Consider the following 23,279-nt stretch of genomic DNA (forward strand, 5'->3'; position numbering starts at 1 on the left):
ATCACATCTGAGCTGGTCTTAACAGAGACTTTCTTCCTTCATCCTTCCTTGCACAGGCAGAGGATCAGACTCATGCTACACAGCTGCCTCCCCAGCTGCCCTCCCATTTCCTACAGGAGTTCCAACTGCAGCACAAGAGCTGGAGCTATCAACACACCTCCATGCACTGGACAGGCTGAGCTCTCTCTATCAGCATCTCAACAGTCCCTAGCTGTTTAGGACCCAGTTTCAAAGCCAACCCATCACAGACTGCAGTCACCCTTTTTGGCACTTCCCCACTCCACAGCCAGGCAGCTCTCCATGGCTCCTTGTGCAACTTCCTGCACAGGAACCATAAAAAATTCAGCACCAGAATAGATAAGGCCTATCCCTGGCTGTGATAGCTCCTACAAAGAGAGTTACAAAGAATTCAATGCAGAACACAGTGACTTTAGCACAGCTCCCAAACTCTTTGGTGACTTTTTAACCAAACACTATTAAGTCCTGTTTACAAAGGATGATGCAGATTCTTTGCAAAGCATAAATCTGTGAAACAGCAACAGAACACACAGGGCTTTGTTCTTATCTCACTTCCAGCAAGGCTGAGACACAGATCAGAAGAATGCAGTGTTTACACCATTGCAGGAGACACATCCCTGATTTTAAGGCCAATGCTAATAACCCAGCCCAAAATATTCTCATCCACATTAACTTCAAAATCTTGTAAGCCCACAGTTTGGTCAGTGTTGAGAGGGTTTCCCTCCTCCAAGCACCAGACAGATAATTCCACTGTCAAGCACTAAAAAGGCATAAATAAACAGAGAAAAAGTTACCAGCTACCATCTCCCCTGTTTTGGGGTATGTGGGATTGCAAGACTTTCAATTGCATCATCAAGACATGCAAAATCCTTAATAAAGGAGGGAGAACAAATGGCAAACTGAGAGACAAACACATAAATAGAAAGTGGTTTCATCAGTTTATTGCTTTTTGCTGCCATTTCACAGAGTGTTGAGTCTGCACAGACTACCATGGAGAACAAGGTTTTATCAGAAACCATAAAACAGGTAGGAAATCTAATCCTACAGCCACACAGTTTGCAAATTTGACAGTAAATACAGCATCTCCAAAAAGCTACTGGCATTTACATTAATCAACTGATTCTTTTTAAGTTGCTGAAGAAAACAAAGTGGTGAGGGACCAGGTGCTCAGAAACACAGACTTCTGGTGTATTAAAGACATCCTCCCAACACACACATTCTGAAATCTTCCAAAATTTCATTAATACTAAATGAAATTAAGGCATTCTGGTTCCAGTTTAAATACCAGGAGAAAATAGTTACTGCATTTTAATATATTAACTAAAGGACTATTTTTATAAAACTCTTCACACATGAAATAGTTTTAAATTAAATAATATAATATACTTACAAAAAAAAAAAAAAAAAAAAGAAAAAAAAAAAGCAAGCCAGACCAGAAATATATTGCTAGTATAAAACTTAACTCTTTTCATGAATGAGAAGGCTAGATGAATATTATTGCTACAAACATAAGACAGTGCCAGAACCAAGAATTCCTGATTTTCAAATTTGTTCAGCCCCCACAACTGACTTTAAAGGACATGTAGACATGTGGGACTTAGGAAAGGTGAGGCCCATAACTTTCTTCAGTTATGCTTTATGATCTGATGTCCTTTTATTGCCTCCAAGTGTAACAGTGAGCATCAGTCTGCTCTCTGCATTCTAACATTATCATTCATTTGCATTCTAACATTATCATTCATTAGATCTTCTCCTCTTTGGGGTTTTTGGAATACAAACCCAAAACACAACCATCATAATCTTGCATTTCCACATAAGTGTTTTTAAGATTTGGAACTACAATTTCATTCATATCTTTGTCCATAACAAAGAAAAGTGGAAACATTCACCATGTGAAGAGTCCATGACTATGAACAATGTTTATAGCCAACCTTTGATTTGCTGACAAGCTTCCACTCCCAAAGGAAGCTTTTTTCACATACTGTAGATTGAGTAACATCAGTCCTCAGTGCAAACAGTCATACATGATACTCTACTAATAACAAAAATATTAACACTTAATATTAAACTTGCTTACAGATCTTGACAGCCCAGTGTCTTTGCAGTGCACCGATTTTCACCTCCAAGAACATACATCTATAGCTTTCTTTTCTCTTTTTGTTTTTTAAATTTGCTGTTTTCAATAGTTACCTATTTGATGATTACTTGATGATGCTACTTTCTTAAAGTGATTTTCTTGTTAACTTATACACTCACCCAATTACTGACTTGGGGGAAAACCAGCAACTCTGCCTCTCAATACTGGACTTCACAAAGGTCATCAGCATTGCAAACTATTAAGGTGACAATAACTATAATTAATTACTTAAGGATCATAAAATTAACCAGTAGAAATTGTAACCTAGTCATATATTTTAGTTTTGCTAAATGATTGATACAATGATTGTGTTTTATAGAACCAGCAATTCAAGTCTCTCAAAAAAATTTTAAAAGGAGAAGATTTTGTATTAATGCTACTTCTTTACTTAGGGTAGCTGAAGCCTGCTGGAAATCATCTAGTTAGAAACATTTAAGCAGGTTTTCAGGAATGGAAATGACAAATTATCTGGTTTGGATTAAAGCCTCCTCCTGGCTAAGTCATCTTCTAGAGTGCCCTGGGCCCAAATGTGCTTTACAAAGCAGGATTCTAACCCAAAAACAATAATACATCAATGATTTTAATATCAATAATGAACATCAAAGTACTTTCTATTCAGTTGTTGCCACAACAATTCTTTTTCCTTCAACTCCACTCCTATGTTTGTCCTTCACCCCTCAAAAAATGTATTAGCAAAAGAATATAAATATTTGAGGAGTAAATGCAATGCTCAAGTTCAAGACACGAAAGACTTGAGAAGCATATGCCTTATTTTTCATGGCATGCATGAAAAGGAGTCAGAATACCAAGAACTGGATCAACAAAGACAGTAGATCAGGGGAAAATAACTCTTGTATACTGTTAGACAATTCAGGCCAGCCATGTGCATTCCATATACATTTGAAAACAAAAAACCTGCTTTTATTCAGACAACTCAAAATGTTAAATACTTTAAATGGATATCTTTAAACTCTGAGTCTTATTTACATAGCTATTCACAGAAATGTGCAAAGTAAAATCTGACAGGGAAATTAATTTAGAAGTCCAGCAGCTTGAACATGACATTAAAAAAGGCAGGAGGGATTCCACATCCATTTTGTGAACACTTTAAAGAGAGGGAAAGAGTTGATCCAGCTGAACCTCTGGAAATGTAACAAATCCTATCCATGCTGCAAGTTGGTCACTAGCTGTCTTTGCTGCAGAATTCACAGTGTATCCCTCCAGTGAGATCCTTGACAACTTTTGCTTTGATCAGTTTTTGCAGGAATTTTGTTTCACTTGTCACATTGTGCATAGTTTGTCCTTTCATGGCAGCCATGCAGAAGTTATTGTAATAGTGCAAAGGTGTGCTGGGCTGGTCCAGGTCATACCCAAATCCTGCTAAACTCACTTCATCACATAAATGTGTGGCCAGAACAACTGCTGTGACCCCAATTGTAGGTACATTCTAAAGAGAGAGAAAAGAGAAATTTACTCAGTTCAAACATATTGTCCTTTACCAGGTTTATAAACACTTTACACAATTTAATGACTTTGTCCATTCCCTCTCCTGACTTAAAACTCAAATCAATTAAAACTACAACCAAAAATCAATTCAATGATCAAGTAAAACTTAAAACTGAGGGGCAAAATACTGATACAATTTAGGTATTTGGCTTTTGACTGCCAACACTAATATTTTTTTTTCCTGTGAAGGCAAGATGCCCTATCATTGTGTAGTTAAACTGCAAGTGAACCTTCACTTTAAACAGTCAAACAACTCCTGACACAGAGTTAAACTTGACATTCCTTGATGTACACTTATTTAAGTCTTGAGCAACAATAAACTCTAGTAGTATTCTTCACAAAATTACTTTTTTCACTGAAAAACCCATGAAGAAGGCAAATTGACTACAGTACCATTAAGATATTCAGCTTGGTATATTATGTAATTTTGATAAATAAATGTGAGAAGATCCTTCAGACATTTGTGCAATAATCTTAAGTGCTTTCACACAAAATGTAAAAAGGTGGTTAGTCAGTATTTTTTGCTGTTCAAGACAACTAGTGACATCCAATTTCTCAAACACACAATTAAAGTAACAAAAATGCAGTGTATGATTAAACCAGGGAATTCATCACTCTCTACCACTGCTGGAGCAAAGGAGATGGAGGGAGGAAATGCCCATCAGCTGCTACTGAGCATTCCCTGGCATACACAGCAATTCCAGCACTGGAAGGCTGCTTTACACTGGCCTGGTTTCCAGGCTCTCTCTGCTTTCCCTGCAGCTGGAGACACATCTGGCTACAGCTGATGGCTGGTTTTGCTTAACAGGGCAGTTCTTAACTGGCTTAACATACAAGAAATGATTGTTTTTAAACATTGGAATGAGTTTATGTCTCACTGCATCTGAATGGCATTTCATGTCAGCATACACTGCTTTTGGTGAAAGGAAACTTCTTACCTTATCCCAACCCCAGAATTTTGATCGAGGCTCAGGGAACTGTAAAATGTCCAAAGCTGTCTCTTTGACAATGACTGGATTCAGAATCCGAAACTGCTTTGATGGGAAAGGAATTTTCTCAGCAACCTCCTTCCAAAAGAAGAGTCTCATCCACAGAGGCTAAGAGAAACCAAAAGATATAGTTCAGAGGGAAACTCTGAGAAAAACACAGTATACAAGTTACAGAAGTCACCAGTGACCCTGAAAAATTTAGGAAACAGTTTATAGTCAAGGTGGCTTGGAAATATCAATGAACAGATCAAATGACTGACACAAAAGAGGAAAAACCTTCAAAGTACCTGGAACTGCAGAGAGGACAGCAGAGAGAATAGTTGTTTATTCTGAATATTTGACTGCATTTTGTGTTTATCACTCAACATATTCATAAGCACCCATGGGTTATTCAGGCTACCCCAGCACAGCTGAGCAGGTAACAGTATTTAAAGAAACAGGGAAGGGAACCACAGTTTCCCACAAACATTAACCAGGCATTCTGAAGCAAGCACTGGTTTAAAACAATTGTGCTCAAGCTCTGAAGAGCTGTTGCTTGACAGCATCCACCTAGTGATAAAAGCTACTCTTCAGAAGAGGATTTACACAGAACTCAGAAACCCAGATTTTGATCTCATGCCACTGCAGTCAGTTATATGCCTGCTAATAGAAGAAAAAATACTGCATCACACTAATTTTACAAGTCTTCCCATGTAATGGACAACATTAAACAATTGATGAAACTGATACAGCTCCAACATAGACCTGTATTTTTTTAAACAGGCTTTAAGGAACAACAGCTTGAATTGATCAAACACATGGTTTACCCAGCCATGTTCTGGATCAGTTCATTTCAGTACCAGTGCCTGCCCAGAGAGCTGAACCAACTGACAGCTGAGTATTTGAAAGAAGTAGGATGGCAATTCACAGAATCACTGAAGTTAGACTTCAGAGCCACTGAAGTTAGACAGGGCCTCTGGAGATCACATGGCCCAACTCCCCTGGCTCAAGCAGACACCTTGAGCCAGATGCTCAGGACCATGCCTAGATGATTCTGAGAAAGATAGAAAGATGTCCATGGATATTCAACTTGACAAGCTTCCTCTTGCCCTGTCACTGGGAACCTCAGCTCCAAAAAGAGCCTGGCTCCATCCTCTCTGCACCCTCCCCTGAGATATTTAGGTACATTAATAAGATCCCCCCCAAGCCTTCTCTTCTCCAGGCTAAACACTCCCAGCTCTATCAGTCTTTCCTCATGGTAGAGATGCTTCAGTCCCTTAAGCATCTTCCTGGCTTTTCTGTGTAGTAGTAGACAGTCATGGTCAAGATTAAACAGATCTTCTCATTTTGTAAAAATCACAGAATTAAGAAGGGAATTTGGAGTACCTAAACTAGCATAGATAAAACTGTTAGAAGACTTGACAGGCTTTCTTCTAAATCTCTCTCAGTAATTTTTACTTGCTGAAATTATCTATCTGCAAATTGAAAGAGGTGGAAGCCACCAATTCACATTAATTTGGAAACATCAAACCCTTCCACCAGTTCCTTAGGAATCTCAGCACCTCTTTAAATGTTCACTGAAAAATAAGCAACCTCACATTTAGGAACCTTAGACAAATGTTCAATTACTTGTTAACTCCATGTATGTTCATTGTAGCAGTACAGACTAGCTGCTAAAAAAATGGACTGGCATTCAGAAATCTCATTTCTATTTTGGGCTCTGCAGACTTTTCAAGTCACACCAAATGTAAAATTAATTTCACGTCAGTAACCACTCAGGATGTCACGTAGCCTGGTGCAAACCACCAAAATCTCCACAAAAAAAAAAAAAAAGTGTTACTGTCAGCATGGGGCCTCAACACAAATGCTGGTCCCACTGTAACTAGGAGACAGAGTAAAAAATCCCCACAAGGTTACATAAAAGATTCTCAGCATGATAAACCATGAAGTAACAGATCAATCAGCTTCTTTAAGTGTTAGAAAACAAAACAAACAAAAATACAGGTAAGTGAGATTGTCGCATTACATACCAAAGTTTCATTTTTTACCATGGCTTGAAGCCAGTTGAAATCAACTCTTTTAAAGAGAACAGCCACAAACAAGCTTGCAGGAGGGTACTCATGTTCAGAAAGAGGAGCTCCTTCAGGGTAAGTCATCCTTATTGTTGTTTTGTTTCCAACATGATCCGTGTAGCCTTGAACCGGTGCATCATTTAACCTGGGGGAAAAGAAACCCACAGGTTACAATCTCATTAAATATCAGACACTAAGTAAAAACTTGTTATTTGGCCCAAAGATTTTTAACAGAACAGACTCCAGTTGTTTCTCACAACCCTCATGTTCTTGCCTCACACACTCCTCCAGCCCTTATCTTTGGAAGGAAGCCAATTCTATTTCTAGATTAAATGGCACAAGTGCAGAACTTGGGAGAAAAAGCTTGAAGAGTAAAGTGACTTAAGATAGCATTGCAGAATTTCATATCTATTGCTTTGTGTCAACTTAGAGAGGCTTAAAAGTGGAAGAGGAAGAAAACACAAAGAAAGTTGCTTGTGTTATCCTCTTCACACACACACACTCAGGAGTATTCCACACAAAAAATCATTCAGATTATCCCTCCAATGGAATGTAATGCATCCTGTGGGTTTATATCATTTCCAGCTCACCAAGAACTTCAGATGCTGGCACACTGTTGACAAGAATGACATCATCTCCCTCCATGAGTTCTGCAGAACAGCTCAAGACCTGCAGACTTTTCTATGTCAACAGAAAAATCACCTTATCTTGCCAGCCCTAATTTCAGAGGACAGCTAATGCAAGTTGTCTACCCCTCCACAGGCTAACAAGGTTTGTTTACCATTGAATAAGGGCTATTGATTCAATGAAATATTCCCTTAATAAGATGAGCAAGCCTACAAAACAAGTTGGGAAAATGCTTATATTAATTTTATTTGTGACCTTACATGATTCAAAACAAGAAGGAGATTCAAACTGTAATGTTCAGAGGCACAAATACAGAGCATGTAATTCCAAAGTCAGAAACCATGGCAATCACAGAAAGCAGCTACTAACCTCATAAAGATAAGGGAAGATAAGTGTGCTATAAAGTGTGTAAACAAGCTCTGTACTGAAACACCAATTAATTTTTATTGTGTTTGAAATAGCTGTTATAAAAAGATCTTTCAAATAAACATCCAAACTAGCCACTGGGAAAAAAGCAGAGGTGAGTCCTTAAGTAATGAAGTTTAAGATTTGAAAGCTTTAAAATGTGAAAGGATAAACCCAGTACTGTCTACTCGTCTATGATGTCACTAGTTTCTACACAGTTTCTGCCCATGTGAGTTTTGTACCTGCACAAAAAAATTACACTGAATTCCTTTCCTGTAAACATGACAGTTTATTTTGCTCCTAAGATTTCAAATTCTACCAAGTCACAAGAAAATTTCTCAAAAGCACTTTCAGAAACAGTCTTATAAGTTACATCAATCAGCATTGGAGATATGTTCCCCTTAAAAAACAATGCCGGCTCATAAAGTACTGATGAAGTAGTTGGAGTCCTTATATGGAAAACACATACCTTATAACAATATCAAACTGATTTAGTAAGTGCCCCAGCTCTGATCCATGAAGGATTCCACCACTGCCAACAACAACACAACGCTTACAGTTCTTTGACTTCAAATCTTCTGGTAAATCATGCTCAGGTAAGAGTTCAAGGAGATCTTTCAGTTTATCAGAGAATTGGTAAAATCCAAATGGAGGTCCATATTTAAATAAAGCTTCATCTTCATTTATGTTTTTCCTTACAAAGGGAGATATGTCCATGCTGTATTTCTCTGCAAACAACTTCCCCATCTCTGTCTTTGCATAAGAAGGTCGGCACTGCTCCTGCAGTGTGGCACGGGCAAACTGCTGTGCCCTCTGAAACAAAACACACAGGATTTCAGCCAGGAAAGCAGCTGCAGAGATGCACAAAGCCCTCAGAATGTGGCCCACCAACTGACCACCAGCAGTTTAGCAAATACAGGGGTTATAAAGAAAGCTTCAGCGTGGAAGTACAACAATTTTAAAGCATTGACTCAAATGTCAATGGTGAAAACCTGCAGAGGAATTCCTCTCCCTTAAATCTAATCCCTTAAATCTAGATATCAGGTTTTCTAAAGAAAATATTAGGCTAGTAGAAGTGCTAATTGAAAATGAGCTGTTTGTACTACCATTTGCAACACCAAATAAAATCTAGGCATACTTCTACCTGTCCAAATTAGCAGCAAGTGGAATTCCACTCTGCTCAGCTGCATGACCTGAGTTCTGCCCGTGGTAGGATTCCACCAGAGACACATCCACTGGGTAAAAGTTCTGCAACAGCAGCTGGACTTACTCAATCAAAATGAAGCAACACTTCTTCCATAAATATTGGTAAAGTGCTAATGACTAAAACATGACTTTAAAAGGAATGCTAGGTGGGGTTGTTTCGGACCTTCTCTCAAAGACTTGTCATCAAAATAAGAGACTGCAGTTCCATATTGCATAAAAAAATAAAGTGACAGACAAAACTACACATTGATCCATGTAATAATAAAAACAAAACATTATAAGTGTAAATTTTTAGAAATCTGCAGTGGCAAATTGGTATCTTATGTAAAAAGAGAAACAGCAAAGGTATTACTTTTATCAGTTAAAATAAAATCCTGTTTACATTATTTCTTTCCCAATCAACTCTGCTGGTTTTTCCTCCACTGTAATTAAAAAACCCCATAAGCAAACACAGAGGTCACAGACATGAGATTCAAATCTAATCAAAGCTAATTTAGTTCTCCTCTACTGTTAAGGAAAATAGTTTTTATCTGAGGCAACAGGGAGGGAAGTTCTGCTGCCAGTTTTTTAGGGGTTTTTTGAGTTTTTTTTAAACCAAGATTGACCTGCAGAACTTCCTCTACCACCATTATGAAGGTTTCTGCATAAACATCACACTGAGCAAAGCAGTGGGCTGAGCAATTTCACAATGCAGTTCTTGAGACAGCAATAAACACAGCCCATGAAGCCTTCGGGTTTGCTTGGTTTAATGTGTTTGTTCTTCAGAATCAAGAATGTTATTGAAAATATAAGTAAGTCAAATGAGAAAAAAGGGGAGGCAAAGAGCCTCAGAAAGGGAAAGATATACACTAAAGATGATGGCAAGTGGGGGAAGATGCACGTGCAATAATGCTAAAATGAAACTGTCTTAAGCCAGGGCTTCTGCTAGAAGTTACTTTTTAGCATTGAGACATTCAAAGACAAATGTAACAGCACTAAGCCAGGTAAATTCTGTTATAAAGTGCAAACAGGATAAGTAGCAAAGGCTTTAGTGGTGTCTGTTACAACTCTTCAAAAGCTACATGCAAAACTGTAGCTAAAAGTAAGCAGCTGCTACCCTGAATGAATAAATTAAAATATAGCTGCACCCTCCTGGGTATTTGCCCTGTGATTCCAAAAACATCTGAGCAACTATAAGGCAAAACAGTCTGGGAAACTGGCTTAAGTGAAAGAAAAAAAACAAAAAATAAAAGCCCTTTGGTTTAATATGTAATTTTTGAGTTTTTTTAATGTTAATTTTCATCTGAATCAATCTTCTGATAAGTGTCATCTGCACTGACACAATGGGATGATGACATGTCCATTTCAAATATTATATAATTTTATCCTAAAAATCAAAGTTTCTCTACCCCCATTCAGTTTTTCTATGTGCTTCTGTTGTCACTTCACAAGAACAGAAAAAAAACCCGAGAATATCTATGGCATGAAATAAAGCAAAATATACTTCTGCTCAACAGATAATTTCAGCATTCTTGTTCTTTCTTGTGTCCTATGACTCTCATATTGTCAATTAATAACTTATTTTTAAGCAAAGTGGGACAAAAAAAGCCAAAAAATACCAACCCTTACACGATCGAGGTCCACATACGGCATTTTTGTTCTGTCACATTCTTCAGGGCCAAAATGGAATTTGAGGATATAAAGGAAGCACCCTCCAACCACAAACAGTGCAAGAATTCTAAAAACAACAGGACAGTGAGAGGTAGGGGAGAGAAACACAAAAAAAAAAAAAAAAAAAAAAAAAAAAAAAAAAAAAAAAAAAAATTCTAATGTTCAATCAACTATTAAATCAGTATTTTTAAGGAAATTTAAGACAGTTGAACTTCATGTGAATACTTGCATTTGAATCAAAGAAAAAAAACCTACTGCTTTGTTCACTTCAAGTCCTGTATAACTCTGCAAAGTTATTTGCAGGAAAGTATGAACACATATAGATGTCTGGAAAACACCTGCATCATATACTTTAAACGTAGCTCTGATGACTCAAAATAAAACCAAGAGTGATTTTTCTTTTTCTTTCTTCTTTAAAGGTCATATGTTGGAAAACATATTTCCAAGAAAGCTGAAAAAAAAGGCTGCAACTTCAAATTGCATTATTTTGGGCCAATGGTCACCACTGAAACAAAATTTTCAACTCACTGGCAGGCCAGAATGCAGAACTTAGATGCTCAGGCTGAAAAGCCTTACACCCCCAAAACTTGCAGCAGAAAAAGTCCAACCAACTTTAAAATCAAAGAACATAGGCTACATAGACTATTCATATTTTTGATCTACTAATTTCTCATTCTTTAAGAATACCACTGTTGATATCCAAAAAGTCACTTAGCTCATTTCATGTTTAAACCCATCTGTAGAATACGTACATCACTATTTGGTTAAAGTTGTGGTTGCTTCTCAAGTATGTAGTTTGAGCTTTCTTACTGATTTTCATTTCCTATTGTTTTCTTAGGACTGTTTGTTTAAACATCTTTAAAAAATTTACAAGTTATTAAGTGCCCATGCTTCTTGAAACTCTTTCAGATTACGTTAATACATATTTCCAATTTTTTTTTTAAAAAAAGCTTGTACTATATGAACAAACAGATGCAATCCCAGCACCCAGTATGCAGTACAGGCTGCAAACCAGGTGACCACTGGAGAAGCAGGACTGTTCTCACATCTCACTTAACTAAATTACATTTTCCACTGAGAGGTGATCTAAGAGCTTCATTAGCATGCTAGGCTGCAACCCCTGGAGATCAGCCAACAGGCAGAAAGAAGGGGATTCACAGCTGACAAATGAGGCTGGTTTTCCTCCAGAAGTTTATCAAGTATCCCCAGATTCAGCTGGGGTTGCACCATTCAGGTTATATCCACCTGTGTATGTAACAGTTTGGGTTTTTTAGCTTTAAGATCTACAAATTCATGTGGCATCACAGTAGTGAATGTTTTAGGTATTAAATATGATCCTGGATCTATGTGTGCACATACCCTTTAATTCTAATTTGATGTCAAGCTATAAACAATGCAGTAAGGTTTTTCATGTAGCATTCCAGAAATCTTCATAACAAAATAACTATATGAAAACACCTCCCCAGGATACCCACTCAACATCCACTGGCCTTCTATTCCTTCAGTTATCAGGCTGTACAGAAGTCTCAGCATTGTTATTTATCTGCATACAAAACAGATTGGAAATACTTGTGAGCAAAGTACTAGGATCTCACTTTGGCTTGGAAAAACAGGTACTACAATAAGTTAGCCTGGGCTCCACAAAGTGTTTTCAGTATCCCAGGGAAAGCTTTGTGCTTAACCCTCCATTCACAGCCTGTGGTAATCCCTTGCCTTGATTTCTGCATCCATTTTGTAATTCCCAGGCTGGGGGTAGAACAACTCTCCTCTGTGTAGCTTTGACAATGACACTTACTTGCGAGTACCTTTTAAAAACCAGCTTGGTCTTCTCATCTTCATGTGCAGCCACCTTACACCATTGCACAGGAGGTGAATGATTACTTTTCAGCTTCACAGAGTTACTGTCACTCAGCACAGCTGTAAAAAAGAAAGAAAAAGTAATCGTAATCTTTGATGAATTGAAGAAAAGTTCACAGGACACCCATGGAGTGACCACTTTGTTTCCCTGAGAAGACTGCAATTCTTAGTTATAGCGCCAGGAATACTGAATTGCTCCTGAGCTCCTTCTGATCAAGAACTCACTCATTTCAGCTGCACCACCAAAATGTGATTCTAAAAATGTTGCCAGGTCTTTGTATTCTTCATAAGCCTGAAGTCTAATAATTGTCGATTACACCAGTTACTGTCAAACACTTTGGTTTGATCTGATCAAACAAGTTAAACAATATGCTCAATGTATTCAGGATCCCTGAATCAAAATCCAATCCCTGTGCTATGCTTCCCACCACGCTTCAAGGATGCTGTCCACATGCAGAACACATACAAGCCATCCTCAAAACAGGAGCCCACATTTCATGTCATCTCCCTAGTTTCCCCAAGGCCAAGCAAACATACCACCACTGGTCTGAATCTACCACTGACCTCTTCAGCAGCCCCAACAACATGGCCAGCAGCTTCAACACCAGGCACCAGAGAGGGTGTGGAGGGAATTGCTCCCTGGCACACTGCAGGACCAGGAGGCTGTCAGCACCAGGGAAGCACAGCAGCAGCTCTACGCATAGAGCACAGGAGAGCCCGGCAGGACAGCCCAGTGCTCCCTCACAGATGGGCAGGGCACTGATCATTAGCTGACAGGAAGCAATCTTGCTGCTCCCACAGTTTCTATCAGCACATTCTAATATTGATTGTGGGAAGAAAACTGCAGCCTGGCACACCATCTTCTCCCAGGCTGCTGCCAGTAACCAGATGTAACAATGGAATCCCCATGAAGAGCCAACCCATATCAGCCTACTGGTTTTCCCAGGGAGAAGGAACACAAGCAAGGGTTTTTCCTGTCCTACCCACCTGAAGCAGTACTTCCTTTGATCAGCCAACCATGGAAAAGGTGTAGCCTGCTCCTCCACAGGGGAGGATGGATTTCAGCCCTGCTCCTTCCTTTGATCTCAGTCCTTGACTGTCTCTGCTCTCCTCTGCAAAGGTGTTCACCCCTACTGTTCTCCTGCCAAGAGTTCTGTCACAAGAACCTCTAAAAAAGAGCAAGACTAAGGGAAGGCTTTTCTCTAGGGATGATCTTCTTTGTTCTCTTTTCCACCTCTTTTTATTGTTGATGGTAATATGACCCATTTGAACCAGCCTGTATTACCACTTGAAAACACTGTTTGATTGGACAAACAACTAATATTCTTAAAAGCCAGGATGGAGAAGCTGAGGAGACAGAAGTAGCCCCCTCCAGATATCAAATCCAGACCACCGAAATTTCAAGGGTATCTAACTCAGAAGATGACTCAAAGTCAGTCTCTTTGCACAATCATCATTTCTCAGTAACACTTTTGATAATCACAGTAAAAGGTCAAATGCCTAAAAACACTGTGAGGGTTGGACAAAGAGAGACAAAGATAAACGATAGCATCTGAAGCCCTTTGAAGAGCAGGCAACAGTCAAGTCAGGCTATCAAGTTCACATGCAAATGATCAGAACCCACAAAACAGAACGAGGCAGAAAAATCCTAATGGTCTTTGCCAGCAAGAAACTTGACCACTTACCTCAAACACAAGTAACTTGGTTATTATGGCATCACTAAGTACCTCAAATTCCTCACCTGACTGGATTTAGTAATTGCATAAACTCTGAGCTGTCACACCCATTTGTAGGCCTTTGCTACAGCCCCTATGAGATCTGAAAGCACTGTAAAATCTGAAGTCAGTACTATCATGGTTGTCCTGAAATATGGTAAACTGAAATTTAAGGGGTAAGTGACATCCCCCAGCCCCCCAGAATTCTAGCAGTTAGGCTAGAAATCAAATCCAGCTTTTGTCTGCCACACAACCTGTCAGGACACCAAGACACAGGACAAAATAGCAGGTCAGAGGGAACCTATGAATCCTTAACAGCTCCTCATTTTCTCAGAGCAACACCTCATCTTTACTGGCTGCATCTATACCTCTGAATAAAACCACCACCGGGGTGCAAAACTGGGTGTTGACACCACCACTCCAGTCGTCCACATCAGTTTGCTCTCAGCTAGTATTGGCAGCAAATCATTCAAGCTCACATGGGTAAAGATGTCAAAAAATTTGTTACAAGGACCATATCCCAGTTATGGATCTCCACCTTGAACTGCTCTACCTTGAGCTCAATGCCAGCCCAGCAGGACTGGTACCACCACCTTTTACAGCACACATCCTTCCTGCCACACTACAGAGAAGTCAGGTCAGCAACTCCCATCCAGAACCCTGACACTAACACAGCTTAGAGGTGACAGGTATCCACAGAGATCACACTGTCAGGATGCACAGGGAGCAGCCCCAGTGCATGGAGCAAGATCACACCAGCACACAACAGGAGCTGTGATCAGAGGATGCTGCAGAGAGTGAACACAGCCTGCAGACCATGTGAAAGCTCCAGGGCTGCCTCACATTGAATAGAGGACATTCCATCAGATCACCTTGGAGGACACTGCCTCACACCAGCACAAACAAGAGGCACTCAGCACTGTTTGGGAAAGGGAAGGGATCACTCACCAACACCAATGGCTCACGGCAGGGACGTGACCACTGAAAGCTGCTACAGCACAAAATAAGGCAGCAATTACATCTGTCAGCCCCACAGCTGGGGAAAAACACAAAATGGGACTTCTTAAAAAAATGAAAGAGCTGGAAACAAGCTTCACCTATTTTCACTAGAGAACAAAGCAGGCATTAATTCTATCTCAGGTAAACATAAAGAGGTAACTTGACCACAGTCCATAGGAACTTAGGTCAGAATGGATTTTGCACAAAAGAATCAGTCAAACTTGGTACCAGGCTGCAAGAGATCTGAAAGACAGAGAAGGAACTGAAGAGGTGGATGGTGATAAAGACAGATGGGAATCAAACAGGAATGCAAGACTACAATAAGCTCGTGCTATCAGAAAGTGATCCCTGCCCCTGAAAAAAATTAATTCCAATAGTTCCCGGCTTCTCTCATCCTGGGTGTGCAAAAAGAAACACTGAAACAGAGAATTCAATTAATCATCTCAGCATATCCTTTCAAAGTCTAACTCTTAGTATGCACAATGATTTTTTTCTGTTATATAAACAAGTAAGCGACAATGTCAGTTTTCATTTTCTTTGCAACAGTTTACTTCAGTTTGACTTTTGCCAGCTATGATCATGACAGATGATTCCCTTCTCAAACAAGTCAATATATACAGTCCAATGCAAGTCAAAACGCATCTGTCCAGCACAGCATTTTTTAAAAATTACTCAGGGATGGATCCTTTACTCTTATTCAAGTCAACAAGTCCTTCCACTGGCTGGAATGGTGTAAGAGTGCTCAAGAGAGCAAGGTGGCAGTAACAAGCACCTTAAGAGTGCACTTCTCCCACACTCTTCCTGAATTAAAAAATAAATAAATAAAAATTAAAAATCTCCAAGTTTTCAGAGAGAACCAGAGCAGTCAAGATCCCAGTAGGACCAAAGAGATGTTGCATACAAACACCATTACATTCTTTCAGAAAGGGGCCCTGCTACAGTTGTTTTGAGAGCCATAAATGCAAATGTCTCAATTTGTGTACAAAGCACAGCTCGGTAGTATTGCAGCATTACAACCACATTTTGCATTGACGTTTCTGTAGCTACTCATAGTGGTGTAATTCATGAGGACTCAGTGGATTTAAATTTGTTTCATCTACTGAACCTAAGTGATCTGTGCAGAGCTGCTACAAAGGCTAAATTGTCCATTAATACAATGTACTCCAAAGCTTTTTGTGGTGTTATTCTTTTCACCATGATTTACTTTTGTCTCATTGTTATTCTTAAGTAGACAACATTTCCACACTTGGAGTATTTCAGAAGCAATTCATTTAAGCCTTCAGGAAGTCTTTTCATGTGGGAATGCTAAAAGCTAAAAAGCAGCATGTATCAAGCTGTACAAAACCACTGCCACACCCTGGAAAATGCATTTGGATATGTTCAGCAGCTGGATTTACCCAAAGACAAAGCCAAGGTCTCTCAGCAGGCATGGGGATAGAGCAGGCAGCCTGCAGATGAGTGCAGGATGATGCACACACCTGAATCCTCACTATGCTCCCATCAAGCCCCCAAAACCACAACCCCACACAGGCAGTGCTCCCACTTAAACTTTCCCCTCTCACAGTACCACCAGAAGCAGTGGAAACACCCAGCTTTACAAGGCTGTCAAGGTCTTGCTGCATAAAGCAGCCTTTGAAGTTTGTGTAACAAGATCAAAAGCTTGCAGGGAAAAGCCCCCAGAAAATGAAACCCAAAAGTCACACTCATGTAAAGGAATTATGAATCATGAATGGTGGGGCTCCACCAGGAGTTGAAACAGAAGCTAAAACTAATGCAAAAATACCCTAAACCCACCTGCTTACTTCATACCTCTTCCCCTTAATCAGATACACATAAATCACTTGAACATATTTCCAAAATCAGAAAGCTACTTGGTTTTGAGCAACATTTGTTTAAAAGAGAAAGGCAAAGTTGAAAAGCAGAGAAGATGTTTTTACACAAGAAACTTGAGCTAGGCACTCTATATTGAGATGTGGTCTTTATTCAGTAATGAATGCTGTATGAACTTCCTGTTCCGTTGCTTTTAAACAAAACAAAAAAAAATTTCCCACAGATAAACTGCAAAATTTTGTGCAAGAAGTTAGAGGAGAATAATTAAGAAAACTTAAACCAACTACACATTAGTACAAATGGACACATTTGGAGAACACACATGGCAAAAAACTGACAACTACAACGTTAATGTCTGACTACTTGCAAGAGTTGGGCCCATGAAAAGGTTACACATTTCAATCTATCCTCTTTATTGACCAAACAGACAAGTTATTAATTTTCATTAAGGTTTTTGAAATAGATAGAGTATTTTAAGAGAATGTTATTAATTGATATCAAAACATGAAAAACAGCTTGGTGACATTTACAGTTAGGATTGATTTTGTTTGCTTCTGCAGGACTGAAATCCACAGCAATCAAAACATAAGGGCTAAGACATTAAAAAAGGGAATGAAAGGAATGACTAATTAGGTGGTAACTTTTCTGGTTTATGCTTCAAAGCCAGTCACTAAGCAGAGCCTCTCAAATGATACCTAAGAACATGAAAAATTTAAAATTCTTAATCTTCTGTTCTACTCTAAGACCATCATCACAAAACTGGTTGAAAAATCAGCATAAAAATCTCCCATTCCTCCCTACATCCATTGCACAATCTGTTCAATTCTCTTTAATGGGCAGACCAGTCTCAATTCAGGGAATATTTAAGCAATAGAATTTTTGTCAATGAATACAACTGCTAATCATCAATTCTAATATTGGAGAGAACAAAATAACTTAACTGATGAGTAAACATTGTCTCTTACCAGCTTACCTACTGCAGCAAAGGAGACCCACAAATCCCCCAAGGTGTCCCTACTCAGGGACTCTCCCTCCCAAGTCTCCTTATCAAAGCATGATACCATCAGATCCTTCCCATGTTTTCAAACATCATCTCTTCATTGGAAACAATAAACCATTAAAAAGAAATTTTGAAAACACCTTGATGGACTTGGTGAGGTTAACTTTCCAATGTCTTCTGCAGAAGTGAATCCAAATTTTTCAGCTGAATTTTAACAGGTTTTACAGATCAGGAAAGCTAACAACCTGCCCAGATGTTGAAATTGGATTTAAAGTGTATAGAAGGAAAGTAAAAAGCCTTTCATCTGGATGGCCCTGTTTGCCTGTATGGACAAAATACTCAGGAATAGTGGGGAAAGAACAACACACAAGTTATCCCAAAGGAATTGTGTCTGACTGAAAAACTTCCTTCTATGACACAATGAATGTTGAAATATCTTCTTAAAGGATTTTTGTTCAGTAGTACATGACAAAAATCCTTTAAAACCTTTTAAAAATTCCAGTGATGTTAATGATCTGAGGGAGATTTACTAGGAATATGCTAAAGCATGAGAGACTTTTTTGTTATTGTTTGTAGCTAATCACTCTTAGATGTTTATCTTCAAATAATTTCTTGATCACCATCCTATCACTTCCTATCACAAGACATAATGAGATAGGATTGAGGGAGCTGTTGCAGATTAGGGAATGATATCTCACCAGGGGAAAAATGTGAAGCTAAATTTAAGAATTGGAGACTTCTGCCAATTATTTCTTCATCTACCCCTATATAAATCCCACAGTAAAGTTGGCATTTTAACATATTTAAACACTTGAGAAACTTTCTTTGAATATTATCTGCTTAGTGCCTAGTACTATTGAATGAAAAAGCACCTGACATCTGTTTTAATAAACAGAGTCAGTTGTTTTGGTTAATTGAAGAATACATTTGTGATGACAGAAAAAAGTTTGGCCTATAATATCATTATAAGCACCTACAACAGGATATTGATTACATTAGTGCATAATGCATCTTACAAAATGAACTTTGGTCAGAAAGGATTCTTTATCAGACAACAAAAATTTAAAACAAAGCTGTCTGTATGAGCTGCAGTTCATTGAAAATGAGAACTTATTACTGAATCCTATTTGTGTGGACACAATTGCTAAAAAGTGAAACAAGGAGCAAAGGAGAATTTCGGAGTAGTTGGCACAAACTCTCAAAGGCACCAACAGGATGACGGGTGAAAATTATTTTTCCTGGAGCCAGGAATACCACCAAACAACATTAGTGTCCTAGGGGCATGATGATTTTTCTATCCTTGCCTTGTGAGACTACTTGTGTTTTCTCTTAATTGTTTAATGGGTCACTCCTACATCTTCCTTGCAATATCAACTCATAAAATCATTAACAACCTTACATAATTGTGTCTACTTGAGCACTCTTTTCCTTTAGGAAGGATACCCATAGTTAGGCTACCATTTCCTGTTAACCTTGGGTCATCCAGATAGAACATCAAAAGAAATGGTTTCAGCTCGAATACAGTCCAATTATCAGCTTAACTAGAGATACTCAGACTGCAACACCATCACTTCCTCTCAACATCATTCACAAGAACCTTTTTGGACACTAACAGTGCCTGCTAGGATAATATTACAGGGAAAGAATTCTTATTGAGTTTCTAAATGACAGTTCAATGTTCAAAACAGGAACATTCTCTTAATTTCACATCTGCCTTAGCACCCTCTTTTCTAGTCAAACTTTGCAGGCTTTTCTGTGAAACCACTTTCAGCTGCTCTCAAGTGAGTAACAGCAAAAAAACATAAATAAAACATAAACACAAGAAACATAACAAGATGTGCTTCACACTTAAGTGGGCTGCTGATTCTTTGTGGCAGACAAAAGCAGCATCTGAATATGGAATTTTTTCTGAATCATAAATGAGCCACAGAAAGTCAGTGCCCCAGCCAAGCAGGAAAAAATGAGTGACTTAAAGTACTGCTATTGTGAACAGTGTGCTATTAAAAACTTATATTTATTTCTTACAAGGGAAGCTTTTAGACCCTCTTGTCCCTTTTCCCTTTGGAGCAAATCCCAGTTTTCCCTTCCATGATGCCTGTGTAAGATGCAGGCTTGCCTGCTCTGGATGTTCAGATGATGTCAGCCACTCCTCAGCATCTGCTGAAGCCCACAAGCACGCACAGTGAACAAGCTGCAGCATAACAGCAGGCAGCTGCTACTCAAAATCCCCCCTTTGCACATCTCCCCTTTCTCATCCTCTTCCCCAGAGGAGGATCCACACTTGAGGAAGCACTGCACCACTGCAGGAAGAAACCACACTGCACGAGGACATCACCAGCTGGGTGAGCTCATCTAGCACAAGCAGAAGAGATCCCTGAGCCCCTGCAAGGAGGCCAGAATAAATTAGGTCTTTCCCCTTACATGGGAAGTTTGAGGAAAAATTCTTCCCTGACAGAAATGGTCTGAAAAGGCAGGGCATAGCATTAATTTTAACTAAGGAAAGAGCAGACTTACACAGCCAAGATGTTTTATATGACATCTGAATTATGCAGCAGAATAGCAATGAACAACTGGCAATTATGGAACAAGGTTAATAGTACAGCAGCATTTTTATCACCACTATAATGTAACATTCCAAGACATCACTGTAAAATCACACTTGAGCCTATAGAAGCAAAAGGAGATGCCAAAAGCCTCCCATAAAGAAAAGGCAAAAACTAAGTTGCAATATAGCAAAAAAACATTGCTGTAAACAATTTTAATGCTCAAGTTCTGAACCTAAGACTTCAGGGCCTAACAGGCTGCAGAGAGTGCTGATGGGATGGACAAAGGAAGAGCCTCATCCAAGGAGAACAGAGAACTTGGCTTGTCCAGCTTTGCAAAACAAGAATTGAGAGTTTCTCCTTAGATACACCAAACATGTAAACGCCAAAACCAAACCTTTCAAACAAAAGCACAATGTTAGCACACAGGAAAAAGTGGACATAAACAAAGAGGGACTATGGGCAGAAGATTCCTGAGCAGCAAAGAAACAGCCTTCCCATAGGAGTAATGGAAAATAACAGACTACACAAGTTTTAAGGAAGTCTTTAATAATTTATGAATGACATTATCAGTGAGAGCTGCTTGTGACAGGGAACACTCCTCCATGATCCTGAAGTTACAGTGCATGATCCTATGTCAAGTTACAGCTGTGTGGTTTTGAAGCACTGGACATTCCTGCTGGGGATGCTTTAACATGTTCTGTTAGAGCAAGTTTCATTCATTGCATGTATTTGAAAATTACACCATGACAACTTTAAATCATTGTCTGGGTCTTTTTCAGTTATTTGGCCTTTATTATAACTCAGGAACTACTAAAGTCTTCTAGGGTCTCTTAATCTAAACAAATAACCTGCCCACCAAATGCAGAGACTCTGCAACACTCTCAGCATGTTTTGCATCTGATGTATGCAAAGCAAACAAAATTAAACATTTTTAGCCCGTTCTCCTCAGTAAAAGGAAGTTTCTGCTACCACACTGTCTTCCAACATCCTGCCCCTAACTGCCTGCCAATCATTTGGCCATTCTGCTGGAACTCTACGGAAGGAAGGATGCAAAAAACTCAAAAAGTTACAGGAAACAAGAGGAGGGATGAGCTCATTTCTTATCAGTCCAACGGAAGCAGACAATGCACCAAAACGCTTTCGTGTGCTAACTCTCCAGCTGCATTTTGACCTCTTAAAAGAAATTCCCTGAGTTTGGCTAGCAGAGAGCTTGGGAGATAGCTCAAGGTTCCCTGCTGCATGACCCAAAAGGGAGAGAGGTACCTCACTGCAGCATATCAGATGGAATAACACAGTCTGCATGGAAAACAGCCCCTCTAAACTGATTCTGCAAAGTGCCATTGTAAGCTGCAGATTAAAAACACATATCCACTTCAGAAGCATAAAAGAACACTTATCTCGAGAGTTTTCTTTAGAGAAATAATGAATATACATCTTCATCTGCCCTTTTCCCCGGAATGAGACAAAGCCAGTCAGTTTCCACCGCAGAGCTGTTTACATCCAGTAACTTTGAGAACATTTCCTAATCATTTCCCTAACTAAAGAGAGCTACAAAATAAACATCTCTCCGCCAGCAGCCTTATATTTTGATCTTACCTACTGAAATAGAAAAAAATTAATACAAAATAAATCTCAGCACAAAGGGGAAAAAAAAAAAAGAAACTCTCGTTAGCGAGTAGTGCTGAAGCAAATAGAAAGGTTTTGGCAGTAGCAGCAGAAGCCGTATCTGGTTTGCATTCACATCACTCCAAGCATGAAATGACAGAATCGCTCACAAAACGCCTATCGGAACCCGCAGAGAAGCAGAAGCCTATAAATTTTATTCCAGAGGAACAACCCAAGACAGGCGCAGCCAAGACATCCTCTCCCTCCAGCCCAAGACAAACACGACTCCCACCTCCCACCTCCCGATCCCCGCTGCTCCTGCCTGGAAGGGAGGGACAGACCTGGAAGCTGTGGCGCTGGGGCACATCCTGCAGCCTGCTCCAGCCCAAGCCCGCAGGCCCCGCGCCGCCGCATCAGCCTGGGCCGGCGCTGTCCCCGCTGCGGCGCTCGGCGCGGTGCGGAGCGGATCGGGAGCGGAGCGGTCCCGGGGCGGAGCGGGAGCCCCGGCGCTGTGAGGCGCGGGCGCGCGGCCGCCCCGCCGCAGGTAGCGGAGCGGGCGCGGGCGCGCGGGCGGCACGTGGCGGCGCGCAGCCAATGGGGGCCGAGCGCGGCGGCGCGCGGGGCGGGGGCGCGCCCGCGCTGAGGGGCGGCAGCGCCGAGGGGATGCGCGAGGGCCGCGGCCCCCGCCCCGCGGCTTCTGTGCGGTGTCACAAATGTTCTGTTCTATTCACAAATAAGCGCTTTCTTCACCTTTTTGTCCCCGCAATAAATCGTGTCTTTGGGGATTTTCCCACACGCATGCACTGCCCCCTCAGCCGAGCGGCGCGCCCGCCGCCCCCTCCTCATATCCCCCTCATCTCGCTGCCGGTGCCGGCACTCGGCCTCTGTGGAAAAACGAGCTCGATCCCCCCACGTTCCAGCGTTATAGCTGGTTTTATTGTGCTTTATACTCCCAGGAGCTTTCAGGCCTCTCCTCAGCTGGTTTAAGGAACTATCATTTTTTGTGACCCGATTCACCACAAAATGTAGAAAAAAAAAATAAAAAATAAAAGTCTGATTTAGTTGTAGATTCGTGTAAGCGGCTGCTTGACTTGCAAGGGAGGGGAAACGACCTTGCAAAAGCATCTGACCATGGCCT

General features: G+C 40.1%; 1 protein-coding gene across 4 annotated transcripts; it reads right to left on the reverse strand.

The window, feature by feature from the left end:
• Window positions 1–933: 933 nt before the first annotated feature.
• On the reverse strand, window positions 934–22,712 carry ST3GAL5 (ST3 beta-galactoside alpha-2,3-sialyltransferase 5). 4 transcript variants are annotated; one of them, XM_056490078.1, is made up of 7 exons: window positions 22,483–22,712; window positions 12,395–12,506; window positions 10,542–10,656; window positions 8,203–8,546; window positions 6,660–6,846; window positions 4,600–4,758; window positions 934–3,602 (listed from the first exon to the last, which is right to left on the reverse strand). In XM_056490078.1, exons 1-7 carry the CDS (start codon window positions 22,553–22,555, stop codon window positions 3,339–3,341), a joined length of 1,254 nt encoding a protein of 417 aa, XP_056346053.1. In that variant the 5' UTR covers window positions 22,556–22,712; the 3' UTR covers window positions 934–3,338. The 4 variants fall into 4 exon arrangements, with proteins under 4 accessions (XP_056346053.1, XP_056346054.1, XP_056346056.1 ...); XM_056490079.1 differs by having other exon boundaries at window positions 10,548–10,656; window positions 22,483–22,679; XM_056490081.1 differs by lacking the exon at window positions 22,483–22,712 and having other exon boundaries at window positions 10,548–10,656; window positions 12,385–12,506.
• Between the last annotated feature and the right edge of the window lie 567 nt (window positions 22,713–23,279).

Source organism: Oenanthe melanoleuca, chromosome 4 (genome assembly GCF_029582105.1).
Source record: "Oenanthe melanoleuca isolate GR-GAL-2019-014 chromosome 4, OMel1.0, whole genome shotgun sequence".
NCBI lineage: Eukaryota > Metazoa > Chordata > Aves > Passeriformes > Muscicapidae > Oenanthe > Oenanthe melanoleuca.